Source organism: Oryzias melastigma, linkage group LG11, assembly GCF_002922805.2.
Source record: "Oryzias melastigma strain HK-1 linkage group LG11, ASM292280v2, whole genome shotgun sequence".
NCBI lineage: Eukaryota > Metazoa > Chordata > Actinopteri > Beloniformes > Adrianichthyidae > Oryzias > Oryzias melastigma.
The window spans coordinates 2,386,953-2,404,032 of record NC_050522.1 but is presented as its reverse complement, the minus strand read 5'-3'; the positions used below and the strand labels follow the sequence as shown (position 1 = coordinate 2,404,032).

The 17,080-nt window shown below is 42.7% G+C and overlaps 1 protein-coding gene across 1 annotated transcript in view; it reads left to right on the top strand.

Moving 5' to 3' along the window:
* The window catches only part of kcng2 (potassium voltage-gated channel, subfamily G, member 2), a 39,090-nt gene extending 22,286 nt beyond the window's left edge, over window positions 1-16,804 (top strand). The window contains exon 3 of the mRNA XM_024257941.2: window positions 11,549-16,804. Within this exon, the coding sequence (XP_024113709.1) occupies window positions 11,549-12,379 (831 nt within the window). The 3' untranslated portion in view covers window positions 12,380-16,804. The remainder of the gene's footprint in view (window positions 1-11,548) is intronic.
* The last annotated feature ends 276 nt before the right edge of the window (window positions 16,805-17,080 follow it).

Sequence of the window (17,080 nt, the reverse complement as noted above, 5' to 3'; positions counted from 1 at the left end):
GATGAAGGATATCAAGTATATCATTCATGGCAGTTACTATAGCTGTATAGCCCAGCAAGTTTACAAATGTATCTGTAGGTTTTTGGACCATTTCTAGGCTCATTTCATCAGGACGCTTGCTTTCTGCATTAGAAGGTACTAAATATTTGATGTTTCTGTTAGTTACATTTTCTATCTATTCTCTTTGTGGACAAAAACAAACTTAAAAAAAAGTAGCTAGTACAGTCAGAATAAAACCAGGCAAATATGTTTCTTTGTTCACCTAAAAATATTTTGTCCAAAACAGTCAACTTTTCTTTATTTTTAGAGGATTTAATGAGATTCTGCTGCAGAGCAGAAGTTCAGCGAAAGCCACATTTTAAAGAGGCATCTGCAATGAAAAGCACTTAGCCTGTGGAGCTAATTTAATTGTTGTAGAAAGACTCCCTTTCCTCCTCACTCAGGCTCATACAGAATGAGTACAAGGAAAAAAAATCTATAATGCATTTCACATTTTATGTGCTGTGGTCCACTCTCTGGATGAAAAGGGGATTAAGCATCCCCAGTGTTCTGATTCCATCCTTCAGAGCTGCTCACTTGTTTTTCATAAGTGTCTTTGAAGAGGCGTCTCTGGTCCCGCTCAGGTCCTGAGTGAGCTGCAGCTGCGGCTCCAACCTTTATGCCCCGCAGCCTTTCACACTCCATGATGATGTAAATCCCAGTCATTTTTAAGCACAGCTCCACTAAAAGCTTTATGTCGCTGCAGAGGAACAGAACCAACTCTTGGAAGAAAAATGTGTGCAACTGCTGCAGGAAATCCCAACATTTCATCCCGGTCAATACTGATTCAGCAGGAAAGTCAGACCCATAATGTGCAGAGACAGGAAAACTATTTTTATCTTTGGGACACCTGAACACACCGATACTACATTGATGTTTCTGCTTGCAGCACAAGAGAATAAAATATTTATTGATTTGTTAATTCAGGTGTCATTAAACTAACTAAAGTGAACTCAATTCATAATCCAGGACAGCACAAAAAATACAACCAGGCTGCAAAAACTAGAGGCTGTTTGTTCTGCTAATACGCTTAGAATGTTCTTGTATTGCACATTTTTAAACATTAAATCTAATGGAGCGTAAATAATGGTTTTAATGTGAGAGAGTATTATGCGATGATACTTCTAATCTAACCCTGCAGCCTTCAGCGGCTTTGAATCCTGTTTTCTTAGGCCTGCATTTATTGCATGAGTAACAGCTACCACAGAGAAATGAGTGAGAAGGTTTTGTTTGGCCTGAAGACTTGATGAAAGTGTTGGATGCTTCAGACTAACAGCCTTTTTCTGTTCTGTTTTAATGAGACTTTAAATTTACTTTTGAATGCAGCACTTTGAAATCAGTTTCACTGCATCATCACTAAACTGTTTGATTGTCACTATTATAACTGAATATTTTGCACTCATGTTTTGTCAGGAATCACTATGTGTATAAAAACTTGGTGTTCTTTTTACACCTTATGGGGTTTAAAAGCAGGAAACTTGAAAAAGCATCAAATTCTTTATTTTCTTTATGTTTACAAATGAATTTATATTTCAGCTCATTAATGTTTTAAAGAACAAACTCGTATGTGTTCTGGTGTGCATGGAGGCTGTGCCATGTAACTTTAACACGACTGCTCTAGAGATCCACTCATGTTATTTTCAGGGCTGATACCAGTTAGTGATAGTCAAGAAGACCAATAACCAACATTTGGAACAAACATTTATCTGAGTGAGTAAAGGAAGACTTCAACATCAATAAAAGGACTTATCTTTGTGAAAAGTTGGGACAAAAAGTGCAGAAAGTTCATTGGCTCTGTATTTTATCTTATAAGGTCCATAAAAACATACATAAATAAATTCCCTAAAGTTTTATAAAGTAACTAAAACAAATTAAATATAATTTGAGAAAAATGTGACAATAAATTAACAGTAGTGCCAACTAAAAAGGACTAGATAAGCAGTTCTGCGCGTCGTCCAACCAGACAGCTTGTCCAGGGTCTGCAGGTTGCAGAGACCTCCCAGAAGATGCGCTCCCTCTGGACTGGGGGGGCGGAGCATAAAGAAACTTTTTCATGTTTTGTAAGTTGCCTAAAGCACAGGAGGGAGGAGCCGTAGTAATCCTCTCACACAGTGGAGATGAGGCACTCGAGCAGTTTTTATTATATTTTTTAATACGGGGAGGACAAAATTCCTTTTTTAACACAAGATTTAATATTTCAAGACATTTGCATTAACACATTATTATTGCGTTGAAAGTGAAAGCCCTAGTTGCTAGCAGTGTGACTTGCAGAGGACCGAGTGCGTGAGTTGGATCATCAATCAGATCGTGCTGTGGTGGGGACAATGCTGGAGGCAGAGACGCACGGCTCCGTCTGGACCAAAAAAAAACAGTTCAAGGTTAAAAACAAAACAAATAGATGCTGATAAATGTTGAGATCACAAATGTCGGTGCCAAAAATCAGCTCTCATCAGTGGCACACAAAATCTGAGCTGGGTCTCTAAGTTTGACATTAGTTTTATTTGCTCACAGTTAACTGAAGATCACGTCTCCGACACATCAGGACTGCCCTCCTCTCCACCCCTCAAACCCTGACACTCCGTCTGCAGTAGAGCTGCCACAAACGAGTATTTTAATAGTCGACTAATCACCGATCATTTTTCCCAATTAGTCGACTAATCGGGTCATCCACAAACTGGATGTAAAGCACACATCTTAACCATCATTAGTTTTAAACTAACTATAAACTAGATGTATAGCATTACCTGTGATAATACTAGTGTGAATACTGTAAGATAAATTTGGCAGCTGAAGATGCTAGTGCTGATAGCTGAAAATAGTAAAGCTAATTGTTAAAAACACTGAAGCTGATAGCTGAAAACTCTAAAGCTGAAAGCCAACTAAAATATTAGTGAAATGCCAAATTAGCCTAAACAACTGAACTAGTCTGCAGTCGCTTTGTTGTGTAGACAGAATGATTTCTTTCTCAGTCACACTGGGGGCCTAATGGACTCCCCATGTGGTGTTTTATTTGAAAGTTGATCAGATTCTCTCAGGATTAGTGTCTTTTTGTTCATTTATACGTCACACTTTCTGACCTGACAGGGTCTCCAGGGTTATAACCCTTTAGATACATGACTCAGGGATGACAGGAATAATCCACCCTCATGAGTTCTGTGTTAAAGGGAAACAGCATTTTCTTCTTTGTAATCTCTGGGGAGCATGAATTCCCCGCTGAGCTCAACATGAGCAGGATCTCCTCTGACTCAGAGAAGAGCCATCAAACCAGAAGAGCGTTCACATGAGTGAACACGTTGAGGTTAAGTGGTTTTATCTGCTGTTTTCCAGACAATTCACAGAGGAAGCACTTTGTTGCCTGGAGAGGAAGAAGGTTATTGATAGATTGACAGACAGTTCTCATGAGAATCAAGGTTAGAGTTGATGGAAACACGTGCATGTCTCTGAGGCTGCACGTCTGAGTGGAACAGTTGCAGTCAAATCAAACACCACTCAAGCATTTGCTCAGGCTTTTTTTAAACATGTCTGCATCTGTGCTGAAACTCTGTGAGGCTGCAGGTCTGTGTATTATTGTGACAGAAAATCCCCCGCCATGTCCTGTCCGTCAGTTTGAGCCCTATGTCTTCATTATGAAGAAAGCTCCGCTTGACAGACGACAGCCATCACAATCGACAGCACCTGGGGTGAGGTCAGCTTAAATGGAAGCATAAGGACCCCCATGGGGGTTTAGACTGACACAGCTGTAGAGGACCCAATTCAATTCCCTTTATTTATAAGAGCAAGTATGTGTGTGGAGTCCTGCAACAAACAATGTTGTAAACCTCTTCAGTCAATTTTATTTAATCTAAGAACCAAAGTGGGCGTGGCAGCCAGTGAAGAGAACCTAAAACTGGTGAAGACGAAGAGCAGTTTAATCCTGAAGAAACAGGTTTGCTGGCTTATTTCTTTATATCAGTCTGAGATCTGATGTTACAAATATTGTGGAGATAAAAGAAAGATGGCTGCTCGATGGTGTAGTGCAATGTAATGCATTATTTGTAGGACTAGAAACCAAGTTACTGTCATTCAGTGTGTCTATACTGTGAATCCACTATATGTTCTCTGGTCCAAGAACATCATCCTCTGCCTAACCAAGTCACTGCTGAAACAAAACATTTCAGCTCTTTGGTTATGCACAGATGGAAAATAAGAATAAAGTCACGTTTTAGTTTAAAAGGCTCCATTTTAATGTTTAAGTTCATTAATTTGGTTTTCTTTCATTCATTTTCTTGACCGCTTTGACCATTTCGGGGTCGCGGGGTGCCGGAGCCCAACCCGGCTGCTGATGGGCGAAGGCGGGGTTCACCCTGGACAGGTCTCCAGTCTGTCACAGGGCCTCAATCACACACCCATTCACTCTCACATTCACACCTAGGGGCAATTTAGAGTCATCAATTAACCTATGAAGCATGTTTTTGGACGGTGGGAGGAAGCCGGAGTCCCCGGTGAAAACCCACGCATGCACGGGGAGAACATGCAAACTCCACACAGAAAGGTCCCAGCCGGGAGTCGAACCGGGGCCTTCTAGCTGTGAGGCAAGAGCGCTAACCACTGCACCACCGTGCAGCCCGGTTTTCTTTCAATAAAATCAAATTTAGTTTAGTTTATTCATAAATCAGATCAACCGAGGTACACAAGAACATCTGAAAGAACTTTGATTATTATGGTTACTGTACTTTAACTTAGTTCAGATTGTTCTTAAAGAAAGAAGACATATTCATTTTCTACTAATACATTATTCAAGTGACCAACAGTGTAAATGGAGAAGGTCTGGGTCCAATCGCTCCAAGAAAACGTAGAGAGGAAAGCTCCCTGAAGATGGAGTAAATATCCAGCAGAACCAGACGCTGAATCAACATCTGCTGTGAACATTTAGAGAGGACAGGAAAGAGACAAACTAGCAGGAGTAGTGCTGAAATGTCTGGCTGGTCAGCTACTGCAGTAGTTAAAGAAGAAAAGGCAAACAAAGAAACATGTTTTCCAGAGGAATCTGAAGTTTGTTGTTATCCATAGAAAACAGCTTCATGAAAAATCTCAGCTTGAAGCTGATTTGCCTCCAAGTTGCTTCTTGAATCAGAAAGTGTGTTAGCTGGGGAGCTGCTGCATTTCTGGAACTGTGTGGGTTTCAGTGAGGAACATGACGAATGCCCAAACCTGCATGTGTGCTTGAAAACATTGAGATTCATGGAAGTGGGTGCAGATCGCCTTAAAAACACCAACCTGCAGTCAGCTCACTCGTCATGTGTTGGTTTTGAGGGAGAGCCATGCACAGTGTTCACAGAGGACCGGAGAGGCAAACGTGTCCTGGGACTGTCTTCCCCGGTTCCCACACGTGCACGTATGCCTGTTAGCCTGACTGTGTCCATGGTGAGCGCAGATTTAGACCCCGTCGCTCTTTTGGTCCAATAAAAAGCGGAAAGCTTTGAGTTCCAAGCTCCAGCTAGCTGCAGCAGCTGCTGTTTGGAGACATGCCAGCTGCTTAGCTCAGAGGAGCTGGTGCAGCTCTGACTAGCGTTCAGCGACTGAGTGATTAGCTCGCTCTTTGAACAGTTAAGCTAGCTCATCACCACAGGAGCTCTCAGAGTTTGTTTCTGGGACCAAGTAGAGGTGTTAGACTGAGGAGGTGACGTCCGACTCGACTATTAGAAGGACAAGTGAAAAAGCTTGCGGAGACAGCGCATAGGGGCGTGTTCATAGAGACATACGGAAACGAATGTTATTCTCCACAGTGTTCCTTAGCTGAGGCTCTGCTCAGGTGCTTGCTCTTGTCTTCTCATGACTCACCATCTGCAGGAAAAGAGCTTTCTGTCTTCCGATGAAGATTAAACTGAAAACAGGTCAACATGGAGGAAGAGTCTGTGGGGATTTTACAGCATGAACGTTTTTCTGTTCCATCAGATTCTGAACTTTTTTTACCTTTGAATTTTCTTTCTGATTTTTTTTTAACCCTTGATTTTTAAACAGCAAAGTTTTAGGCTCCAAAATATTGTTAGGAAACAAATCAACGATGCCTCAGACCAGGGAAACACATTCTGGCAGGGGGATCGTACCTTAGCACAACACCTGCTGAATCTCTAAAAATCTCATAACTCAGACAAGGAAACGTATTTAGGACTACCAATGTTTTTGTAGAGCTCTATAAAATAAACACACCTGATCTCTCAACATTATGCGTGTCTTCCATACATTGTAAAGGAGACACAACTTCTTGTCGAGGTCAGGCTAAAAAAATTAGCTGGTAGCTCCTCCCACACGCAGGCTGGGCGTCAAGCTTAAAGAACACATGTTTAGACAGGCAACAGGAATAGCACATTTGGTCCACTCATTTCAAAAGGGGATTGGTTGAACAAAAAAAACAAATATATAAATAAAAACCGACAATTTGACACCAAAACTTCCAAATTATGTTCACCCACAAAATCAAATTCAAAACCGTGCACACTGGCTCCAGATCTATCGGCGCCACACAGTCTAGCAGACGCTGATGTCACGTCAGTGTCATGATCTGATTGGCTGGATATTGATGTGCTCTTAGATCGACAAGTTGTTTCTAATGAGACAGAAAAAGTGAGTTTTTTCCATCAAATTTGCTGTTTGAAATTCAAGTGTTTAAAAATTTCAGATTCTGATGGAACAGAATAACTTCCATATTACAACTCTTCATTTGGCGTTCTAAAAGGTTAGCTTTTTGAAAACGTTGGCTTGCAGCTGTCTGTCTGAATCCAGTCCTTCTGGTTGCGTTCAAACTGTAAAAATGCTCTGAAGATCTGCAGCTGATGGAATCATCTGTGTGCTGCTGTGTGTCTGCAGAAATCTTTTTCTGCACTTCTGAACACACAGAAACAATTAACATGAACATGTTCATTAATCAGCACCTGTGACTGATCAAATATTCAAGCAAAAATCTGGCTAAATTTACATAACAATCCAAGGATCCTGCATGTCTCCAGCTTTAAGTGTTGTGCGTCATAAAAAGGCACGATAAAATATTCAAATGGAGTGGAGCATGCAGTATTGATAATATCTTCAGTCTTCACTGAGTTGTAGGAGTTGACAATGTTCCTGTTTTTGTTCTGCAGACTCAGCATATTCAGACAGAGGCAGTCAGGCAGCCGTCAGGCATGCAGGATGGGCTGCTGTATATGTGGCTCTCGATGTGGACGGCCGGCATCCCGAGACATTTGCACATGCTGCCGGCCGGCGATCCGCCCTGTGGCCGTCCTGCTGTCGACCGATTTCATAATAAGTCTTCCCTGCATGTCACGTGATTGCCACCAATCTGGAAATGTGCCCGGGCCCCCACTGACCGATGCCACCTTTCAGAGAAAAATAATCTGTAACTTTTTTTTTTTTTAACTGGCCACTGCGCATTGGGTAACGGACTTCTGCCTCCCGATTACAAATGCCGCCATGTGGCCACCTGCCAAATTTGCCCAAAAACGTGCATTTCAGTCGCTGGGTGGTAACATTTTTGAATACTGTTCCATAAATGTGTAGCAGAAACCTAATTTAAATGAAAGCTGACCTCGGTCAAGAGAACCACTAATCTCACTGTTAGCAGCCAACTACACAAGTACACACAAACACACGAGGAAGTCCTTTACTGTAAGACCCACTCCACTGAAAATGGTGTTTTGGGTGTTCTTAACATGTTGTTTTGGGTTTTTCTGATGATGGCGGACATGTAAGAAGAAAATGAAGCTCAAAATTGCATCTCAAATATTTCTTCATTTAAATTGTTTTATATCAAGAGCAGATGAAAAAGTGCCTTTGAAAAGAACTTGTTTGTCCCCTGCTCTGCTCCATTCTGATTCATCCATAGATCCATGAATGTCTTTGTTTTCCTCGTCTGAGCTGGAATCTGGATCACCATTTTTCTTGTACTGTTAATGTTAGGCTAGGGTGTGAGGGGCTGTAAGCCAGCAGGAGATGAATGGTAAATGATAAAATGGTAACTGGCGTATACCTTTTTAGCGCTTTACTACATTTTTAGAAGGCCCAGAGTCCTTTACAGTCTCAGTCCCATTCACCCATGCATGCACACACTGATGGCAGATTTGCTGCCAAACACTGACGCCAACCTGTAACCACCAGGATCAGCGTGTGGTTCAGTGTTTTGCTCAAGGACACTTTGACATACGGGCAGGCAGGGTGGGAACCAAACCTGTGATCTTCCAATCGGAGGTGGACCGCTCTACCACAACCACCCCACGGTGGAATGACAGGGAAGGCCTGTCAGCACACTCCCTTAAATATTGCAAACAGAACTTGTTTTCTCCTAAAAACCTTCACACAAAAACATGTCAACACGTCCACAATACAACTACAGCTCACAAAAGAAGCGTAGAGTCCCTGAAGAGCACGGTGAACTCGAGCTGACAAGGCTCCCCCACTGTTGGAATTTTAAAGAGACCTGCCGCTCAGAGGTAAGGACCTGAACCCGAAACACAAGGACACGGACACCCCCAGGCTCAGATGTGATGTGATCCCCGGCTCATGGCCAAGCCAGAGAGCTCAGGGATCCCCCTCCCTGCTGGCCCTGAAAGCCGCTAAGGGGCCTGGTTTCCCCCACGAGAGACGGGGTAGGGGACAGAAAATTAGTGACCTTTCTTGTATAGTGTGTTACCCATGGGTGTGTATATGGATATGTTAGAGTTGTGAGGTAAAGAGATGTGTAAAATAAAAGGTGAAGTTGAAATTGTCCGGTAGTCCATAAAAGCTACGATCAGAACCGGGATGAAGGGCGGCCCAGCTGGAGTCCAACATGGACTCCAGCAGATCTAAACCCCATTGGTATGCAAAGAAGTGCTCATCCAGCCAATCCAACTTGTAGGAAGGGCTTCTAGAAGAGTGGGGTACGAACTTTTCCATATTACCTGAACAAACTAACAGTTGGAATGCTAAAGGTTTGCAATGCTAGAACTGCTGCAAACGGAGGATTCGTTGTCAAAAGCAAAATTTAAAGGAAAACAAATATTTTATCTAAAATTGTCAATGTCTTGACCACATTTCTTATTCACTGTTCAACTCAACTGTTAAAGAAAAGTGTGACTTTTCATGAAAACACAAAATAGTCTGTGTGACCTCAAACATTTGAAGGGTAGTGCATGTTCACCCGCTCCAGGTTTTTGTTAGTCTGATAATCAACTGGCATTTAGGCCAGTACAATAATCAAAACATTCAGGCTATGTGACCAGAATTTCTTTTATGAGTCTCCATAATCACTTTGTTGTGGAGATCCTGCAGCCAATCAGAATGAAGTATTCACCTGAACTATAATGTGAGCCAAACAAAAGAGTCAAAAGACTTCACAGAAACTCTAGAACTGGTTTATAACACATCACATGTTAGCCACATTAGCATTTTTGTAAGTCTCAACCTTTTTTGTAACACGTAAACAAAAAAACTGACCGATGCTGCTGTGACTACACAAACAAGCAGCAACTACATGCATTTAGGCGTGCAGACACGCTAAATACAATCTGCTGCTCTTCAAATCGAGCATCAGAATAGGGAACAAAGATGATTTGGTTGGGTGTTACTGTGAATACGCTAACACGGCTAACATGTGGTGTTGTGCTCTGTTTTTTATGTGTTCCTAAAAAGCTTGGGATTTAGCGTAGTCACAAATACCGTTTTTTTTAGTGGTATCAGTTTGGTTGCATATAAGGTTGGGAGTTACTGGTAAATTGAACATGCTAACATGGCTAACGTGTAAATGTTACACGTTAGCTTCTTGCATCTTTTTGTTATCTTGCATATTTCATGGTTTTTGCACAGGAACTTTCAAACCTTCTACACTTTTTAATAACAATAATGAGGATTTCCTTCCGTCGCCTCCCCACGATAAAGAAGTCTATAACAAAAAATAGAGTTAGTGAGAGGGAAACCAAGACCAGGGAAAAATGAATTTTATTTTTCCCCCTCAGGTTAATACGAGACAGAGAGTCTTCAAGCTCAGCCACAGAGACACAGAAACACAGCAGATGCAGCTGTCATACAGACACAGCCCCCTGTACTGGGGAAATCTTTTAATAATGATCATATGAACCCAAACATGGAGACATAAATACTGATGTTTTTTAGAACTCTTCACAATAAATAAACCTGATCTCTCAACATCATCCGTGTCCTTATTCATTCTAAGTGAGATATCCACAGACACTGTTCCTTATAGCGTCATCCTAAAAACATTAGCTGGAAGCTCCTCCCACACGTGGCCGTGGCGTCAAAGTCATACATTTTTTCATCTGTGACAAGCAGAGAATTCGTCGCATGGCAAAAGGGGGTGGGGCACGCAAATGTGTCAAACAAAGTGTGCTTGGTGTGAATGCACCTTTAGAGAGCAAACAAAGTGGCTCAGGAATGAACTGAAGCAGCAGTATAAATGCAGAGGTGAACAGGAGAGACCAAGGAGAGCTAATGACATGAACCAGGAGCACAAGTGGAAAAAACCCAACACAAACTGAGCAGGCTGAGAACAGGACAGTTTGTTCAGGATCAAAAACTACGGATGTCTTTTTTCTTAACAGGAGAACCTTTAAATGTCCCATCCCAACGATAATGGTGTTTTTGATGTTTTAACATCTTCTCATGGCTTTTTTCTGATGATGGAAAACATATAAAATTCTCTGAGCTGCCATCTGGCTCAAAACCAGACGTCTCCAATTTTGCTTGTCAGTTGCCATTTTTTTCGACAGGTAATGTTAGGTTGGGGGTGTGAGAGCTGTAGTTTAGCAGTAATAAGTGTAAACAGAGAGCTCTCAGCAACAGAGAGGGAAATGGAGGAGAGCTCGCTCTGTGCCAGCTGTCCCACCAACACTTAAAAGGTGAATTTGTAACAAACCTGCCGCTCTGCAGAAACTAGCCAAATCCGGCTAAAAACAAAATGAAAATCACAAGCTAAAGACCACTGGGCATGCTTTGAAATAGATCAGAAGACGATTAGAGTGAGAGTTTCAAAGGTTTTCCTGTTAAGACAACAGACATCCATAGTTTTTTCAACCTGACAGAAAGTTTAGTTTCCCGTCGTCCTTCAGTGCCGTCACAGTTTGCAGCGTGCCCAGCTCAGTTACACAGTCCTCAAAAGGTGTAGAAGGTTTGAAAGTTCCTGCGCAAAAACATGAAATATGCAAGATTAAGTAAAGATGCATGAAGCTGACTGAGCAAGTCTTACATAATTGTACACTCACTTATTCATATATTTACATCAGCAGGAAGGAAAATCTGAAAATTCTCTTTTTAATTCGACCAAACTATTTTAGGAGAAGAGACAAATATGAGAAGCAGCTGAAGTTTCTTCTGCTGTGACTCTGACTGAAACCAAATCTTTTATGATTATGTTCAAAATTCATAAAGTCTGCTTCTTCATACTGTCTGTGATGTTTGTCGTGACGTCAGCCATGAAAAGTCCTGTCCTCATCGTGACGTCTCTCTGTCTTGGCGGTTAAAAGTTGCTCTTGTTTCTCTGCAGGGGGAGTGCTCCCAGAGGTGCTACAACATCTTTGTTCTGGAGACGGTCTGCGTGGCCTGGTTCTCTCTGGAGTTCCTGCTGCGCTTCATTCAGACTCAGAGCAAGTGCATGTTCCTGCGAACGCCTCTGAACGTCATTGACGTGGTGGCCATCCTCCCTTACTACATCACCCTCATCGTGGACTCTCTGTCTGGAGGGAGGAAGCCCGCGGGCTCAGGGAACAACTACCTGGAGAAGGTGGGCTTGGTGCTCCGAGTTCTGCGAGCGCTACGGATCTTTTACGTGATGAGGCTGGCTCGCCACTCTTTGGGTTTGCAGACGCTCGGGCTGACGGTGAGGAGGTGCACGCGTGAGTTTGGGCTGCTGCTGCTGTTCCTCTGTGTGGCCATGGCGCTTTTCTCTCCTCTGGTGTTCCTCGCTGAGAGCGAAATGGGAGCCAAGCAGGAATTCACCAGCATCCCTGGAAGCTACTGGTGGGCGGTCATCTCCATGACCACTGTGGGTTACGGAGACATGGTTCCCAGGAGCATCCCCGGCCAGGTGGTGGCGCTCAGCAGCATCCTGAGTGGCATCCTCCTCATGGCCTTCCCTGTCACCTCCATCTTTCACACCTTCTCTCGCTCCTACGTGGAGCTGAAGGAGGAGCAGAGCCGGGCCCTTCGGCAGAAGCCGGACTCACAGGACAGCACCAAGTCCCAGAACAGCGAGGACTCTCAGGACGACAGCTACCAGGGCATCACGGAGGCGGCGGCGGCGGCGGCTGCAGTGCAGCGGCGGAAGTCCATGGCTGCTCAGAGGGCTGCAGAGATCAGAGAGTCCATGCAGTCATAGTCTGGCAGTCCGGGGGGTGGGGGGGACCTCAGACTGTGAACAGAGGTTTTCTTCTCTGCTTTTAACACAGGAAGGGCGGAGCTTTACACTCTAACAAAGAAGCTTCAGGGGTTTTTCCACAGGTATGACTTTTGTGAAAAACGTATCATATTTATGATCAACCACCTTCAGCACAGTCAGCTTAAGAAACATTTAGGTTTAAAAAAGAGCTTTTCTGTCACACACAATTGATTACTGATCTTTAAGGATTTGGTTTGAGTTTGAAATTACATTGTTGTACAATTTGGGCTGCATACTTGCAGAAAACGTCTGATCCTTCTTTGGTCTCTCAATGTTGTCAGCAGGGAAAATCACTTCCTTCCAGATGAGTTTTCTCCTTAAATGTCTAAATCTCCTTCAGTCTCTGAATATTTCTTTACTCTATTACATCGTCATTTCTATAGAAAGATGAATTCCTGGTTTGAACAAGCTCCATCTATGAAGATCTAAAGAACAGCGAAGCTATAGGAGTGACAGGCTTTTGCTTGTTTTGTTAGGTGGCTCACTTTAAAACACTGAATTTGAATTTATTTATTTAGTAGGGACTGATATAAAAATCTAGACATACAGCAGAGCAGCAGTCCCTGCCCATATCATCATGCTTGCAGCAGGAGCTAATTTGCAGCATTTGCCCCCAGATGGGTTTTTTATACAATAAAATAATGGTGATAAAACATAAAATAAAACAGCTTATTATGAAATTACATACAATTGTTTAAAAATAGAGACTTATTAAAAAGAAATTAAAAATACACCTGAGCAAACCTCACTCAAACATGTGTGCAACGCTGCTGCTGGTACAGCCAGGACTTTGTTTGTTACCAGGACTTAATAAATAAGAAATAATGATGTAATAATAATGTTCGAATGTGAGTTTCAAATGCCGGTATTCCTGAAATTGCTGAGTATTCGATCTGTTTGGATTCCAGTCAACACACAGTTTAATACAAAATCGTTAACATACTGTAACTTTTGAACCATTAACACGATAATTCCAGTAGATTGTGAATGAAAAAAGCAACTGGAGCCGCTTTTCTCCTTCACAATCTACTGGAATTATTGTGTTAAAGGTTCAAAAGTTACAGTACATCAAGAACATGAAAAATGGAGCTCAGGTGTTAAAGGGTTAATACTGTGTGGTGACTGCCTAAAGCTCAAGTTCACACCAGGCTCAGAAACTCGCGTTCGATCGACTGCTTCCATTGAAACGTCGACATTTTGAGCTTCCATTATCAAAATTCTCTCGTTCACTTGTTGCTACACACATTTTTCAATCCATTTTCAGGCTCTATGTTCTAAACGCATGACCATTGACTATGCTTTGAGAGTTAAACCAACTGAATTTTGGCCAATCAGATTCGGTAGTGACGTACGGGAAGCTTATTTTTTAAAACACCAAAATACTGAAGAAGGATCACGAAGGAGAAATGAGTACCCTAATAGCAGTTTGTGTCTGTCCAGAATTCTATGACAGAAGTCTTTCATATATCAGAATAGAGCTGTGAAAGAAAAAGTCTGGAGCAAGATTCTCCAGTTTTTCATCACTTTAACATTTTGCACCAAACCTCTCCTACCTGTGAGTGCATGCGCTAATATCGGTTAGAACCACCTTACAGGTGTATCACATGTCTGGTGTTTACGTTGCATAACAGAACCCTTTTTGAATGATCATCATTCATCACATGAGCGCTCCTTCATCCAATGACAGAGGTGGAACTTTACAGATCTTTCCTGGAATTCCTGATGAAGGATTTTCTTCAATCCTTGATGTCAAACTTTGCCAACACAAACTTATCTGGCAGCGTTTTCCATCTAAAGTTAACACATAAATATTTAACACTTGCAGTTGAAGATTCACCCGTGAATGGGCCAAAATAGGAACTTTTTTTTATTAAAATCCCAGTAGAGACCTGGAATGGTTTTCTGACCTGTCACAGGGAAAGACCATCAAAATAACTCACAGCGAATGTTATGGTGGGTGGGTGGTTGGGTGGTGGCAGACAGCTCGCTGGGGTCTTCAGGTGGGCCCCCAACACTTTTTGTTTTATGAAGTAATGCCCACGATGTCAGGCAGCCTAGGACCCCTCCTCTTTCCATAAACCAGGGATACCCCATCCTGGTCCTGGAGACCTGCCACCATTCCTGTTTTCCAGTTCTCTCTGTTGGTTGGCTGACTCAGGTCTCTCCTGACTGTCTGAATACACCTGATCCAGGTAATCAGCAGGAAAAACAATGCGATCACACATTAAACAGCAAGCAAAAGCCCCAATAGGACCTATTTAACATGAACCAGCATGACGAGTGACTAAGAGTTGAAAGAAAAAAACTATAAATTGTATAAAAAGTGAAGGAAAAGACAAAAATCCTCAGAGAAGAGACACCAGGACCTTCAGGCTCCTCCTTCAGGGTGGACCGATGAGAATGGGCCTTTCTCCATGGCAAAGGAAACAGAAGAGCAAAGCGTTGGAAGATAAAGTCAGTTAGCAGAGCAACACTAACTTAACTGCTAAACTCTTATACTGTTAGCTGTCCTCGTCTGGTCTCTTCAGCTCTGTGAACCCCCCCCATCAGCATCCTTTCACTTTTCTACTCCAGCCTTCAGCAGTGTCAGCCCTTTTCCTGAGCTCCTGCTTCAGGCTCCTCCCTTTAATATCCAACCACTTTAGCAGAAAGAAAGCTGATTTGAGCACAAAGCTTCTCCATCCACGCTCCTCTGCTTTCTGTGAAACACACAGGAGTCAGACCAATATGTGCAGGTCATGAGGAACCACTCTAATCCATCGACACAGTGGTGCTGGGAGCAGGAATGAGACATTTTTCTGTCTGATCAGGTTCTTAACATGTCACTCTTGTAGGTATAGTGAACATTGAACACTGGAGACTGGAGACTCAACCTTAAACCAGAACGACCCTGTTTGAAGTGTCAGCTTGGTGTCTCCTGAACGAAACTTGGATCAATGAAAGTAGGCGGTGCCTGCTGGCCCTCACATCCAACGTTCAAAATGTTTGACAGATTCTGTGTCGCCTGCTTTCAGTGGTAGGGGTGTGGGCTTCCAACAAGCTCCTTCCTGATTGGTGAGAGTGGTTGTCATAGAAACAGTGACTCAGACTGATTGGACCAATCACTACGTACGGACAATTTCTGGCTCCAACATGGCGGCGTTTGTACCACCAAAAAACAACAGTGGAACTGACTTCATTTGGTTGGAGCCAGAGGTGAGTCATTTTTTATGGTGACATCACAATCGCTCAGTCCAGTTGTCAGAAACAGTCAATGGATGGAACTGAGAATGATTTGACATCAAATAGGGTTTCATTTTTTTTCAAAAAGATTCAGTTTTTGTACCAAAGGTGTTAAAAGGGTTAAAGGTGATATAGGACATCTATATGTTTTTAAAAACCGTAGCTTCTGTCAACATGGAAGGTGAGCCTGTATACCAGACAAGCTTTCCTTTAGCCAGCAGGGGTGTTTTGTGGCACCAGAAGAGGCGACTGAGAGCTCCAGCAGCCCGAGATGATCTGATCTGATGGCTAAACAAACCCAAAATCATGACACTTACACAACATCTCAAGTGTGCAAGTTCACAACAAGCCAATTTTTATTGGCTATAGGTCAGAAGCAAGCGCCGCCCCTTTACTTATAAAAACCGTCACGATCAACAAAAAGGATCAAACCTGAAACAAAAAACTCAAGCGGATTAAAGGAAGCAGCTGGATGTTAATCATGTTGTGAGAGTGCACGCGCCGTGCACGTTCTCACTGCTGCACCTTCTTCTCAACATACTCTGTAGCAGCTGGTGTGCATGCAGACATGGTAGTTTTTGTGAGCACGCATGCAGACGAGTGGACCGGAACCGGTTCAGATCGCCTGATCAGACTAGAGAAATGATCCCACATCACATCCTGAAGAAGGTTCCCACTTTGTCACCGTCTGCCAACTTCCTGTTTCTTCACCGCAGTGAAGCCCATTTTATGGTGAACTAAACTGGTTCCTGAAGGTTTAATTGCAGCGTTTCCCTCCTCAGAAGGCAGACAGCCGCTGCCTTCAGGCCTGGAAAACAGCGTAGCGTTAAAGTTAGAGGTCTTGCAGGAGTATTGCAGATCCTGTCTGTGGTCTTGAGTGATTCTGACGCCTAATTTCAAATGCACAGTTTCCTTTTTGTTGTGCCTTCTGCTTCAAAGAGTCACTTTTTGAAAAATATTGCCCCTGAATAACAGCAGAGTTGGAGTCATCCAGGTGTGTTGACGATGCAGGTTGTAATATCAGAACACTGAAGTATCTGAATCAACAAAATGAAAAAAAGGCTTCAATAAAGAAGAATGATGTTTTGATGTTGGAGCAAATTCCTTCTCTGTTCTGGAAAATAAAGTTATGTTGAACACTGACCTGTGTGGACTGGCTTTGGTTTCATGAAGAAAGCTGTCAGATCAGAGCAGTCCGCCTTCATTATCCTCAGAAAGATGAGATCAGCGGCATTTTAACCTCCTTCAGCAGAACTAGAAACAGCTGCTTTCAGCACCATCCTTCCATGAGTGAGAAGGCAGTTTCTTAACCCGCCAACTCCAGTGTTTATGTTCTTTGTCTTACTATGACTTCTCAACCGTTAACACAATCATTCCAGTAGATGGTGAAGGAGAAAAGCGTCTCAAGCCGCTTTTCTC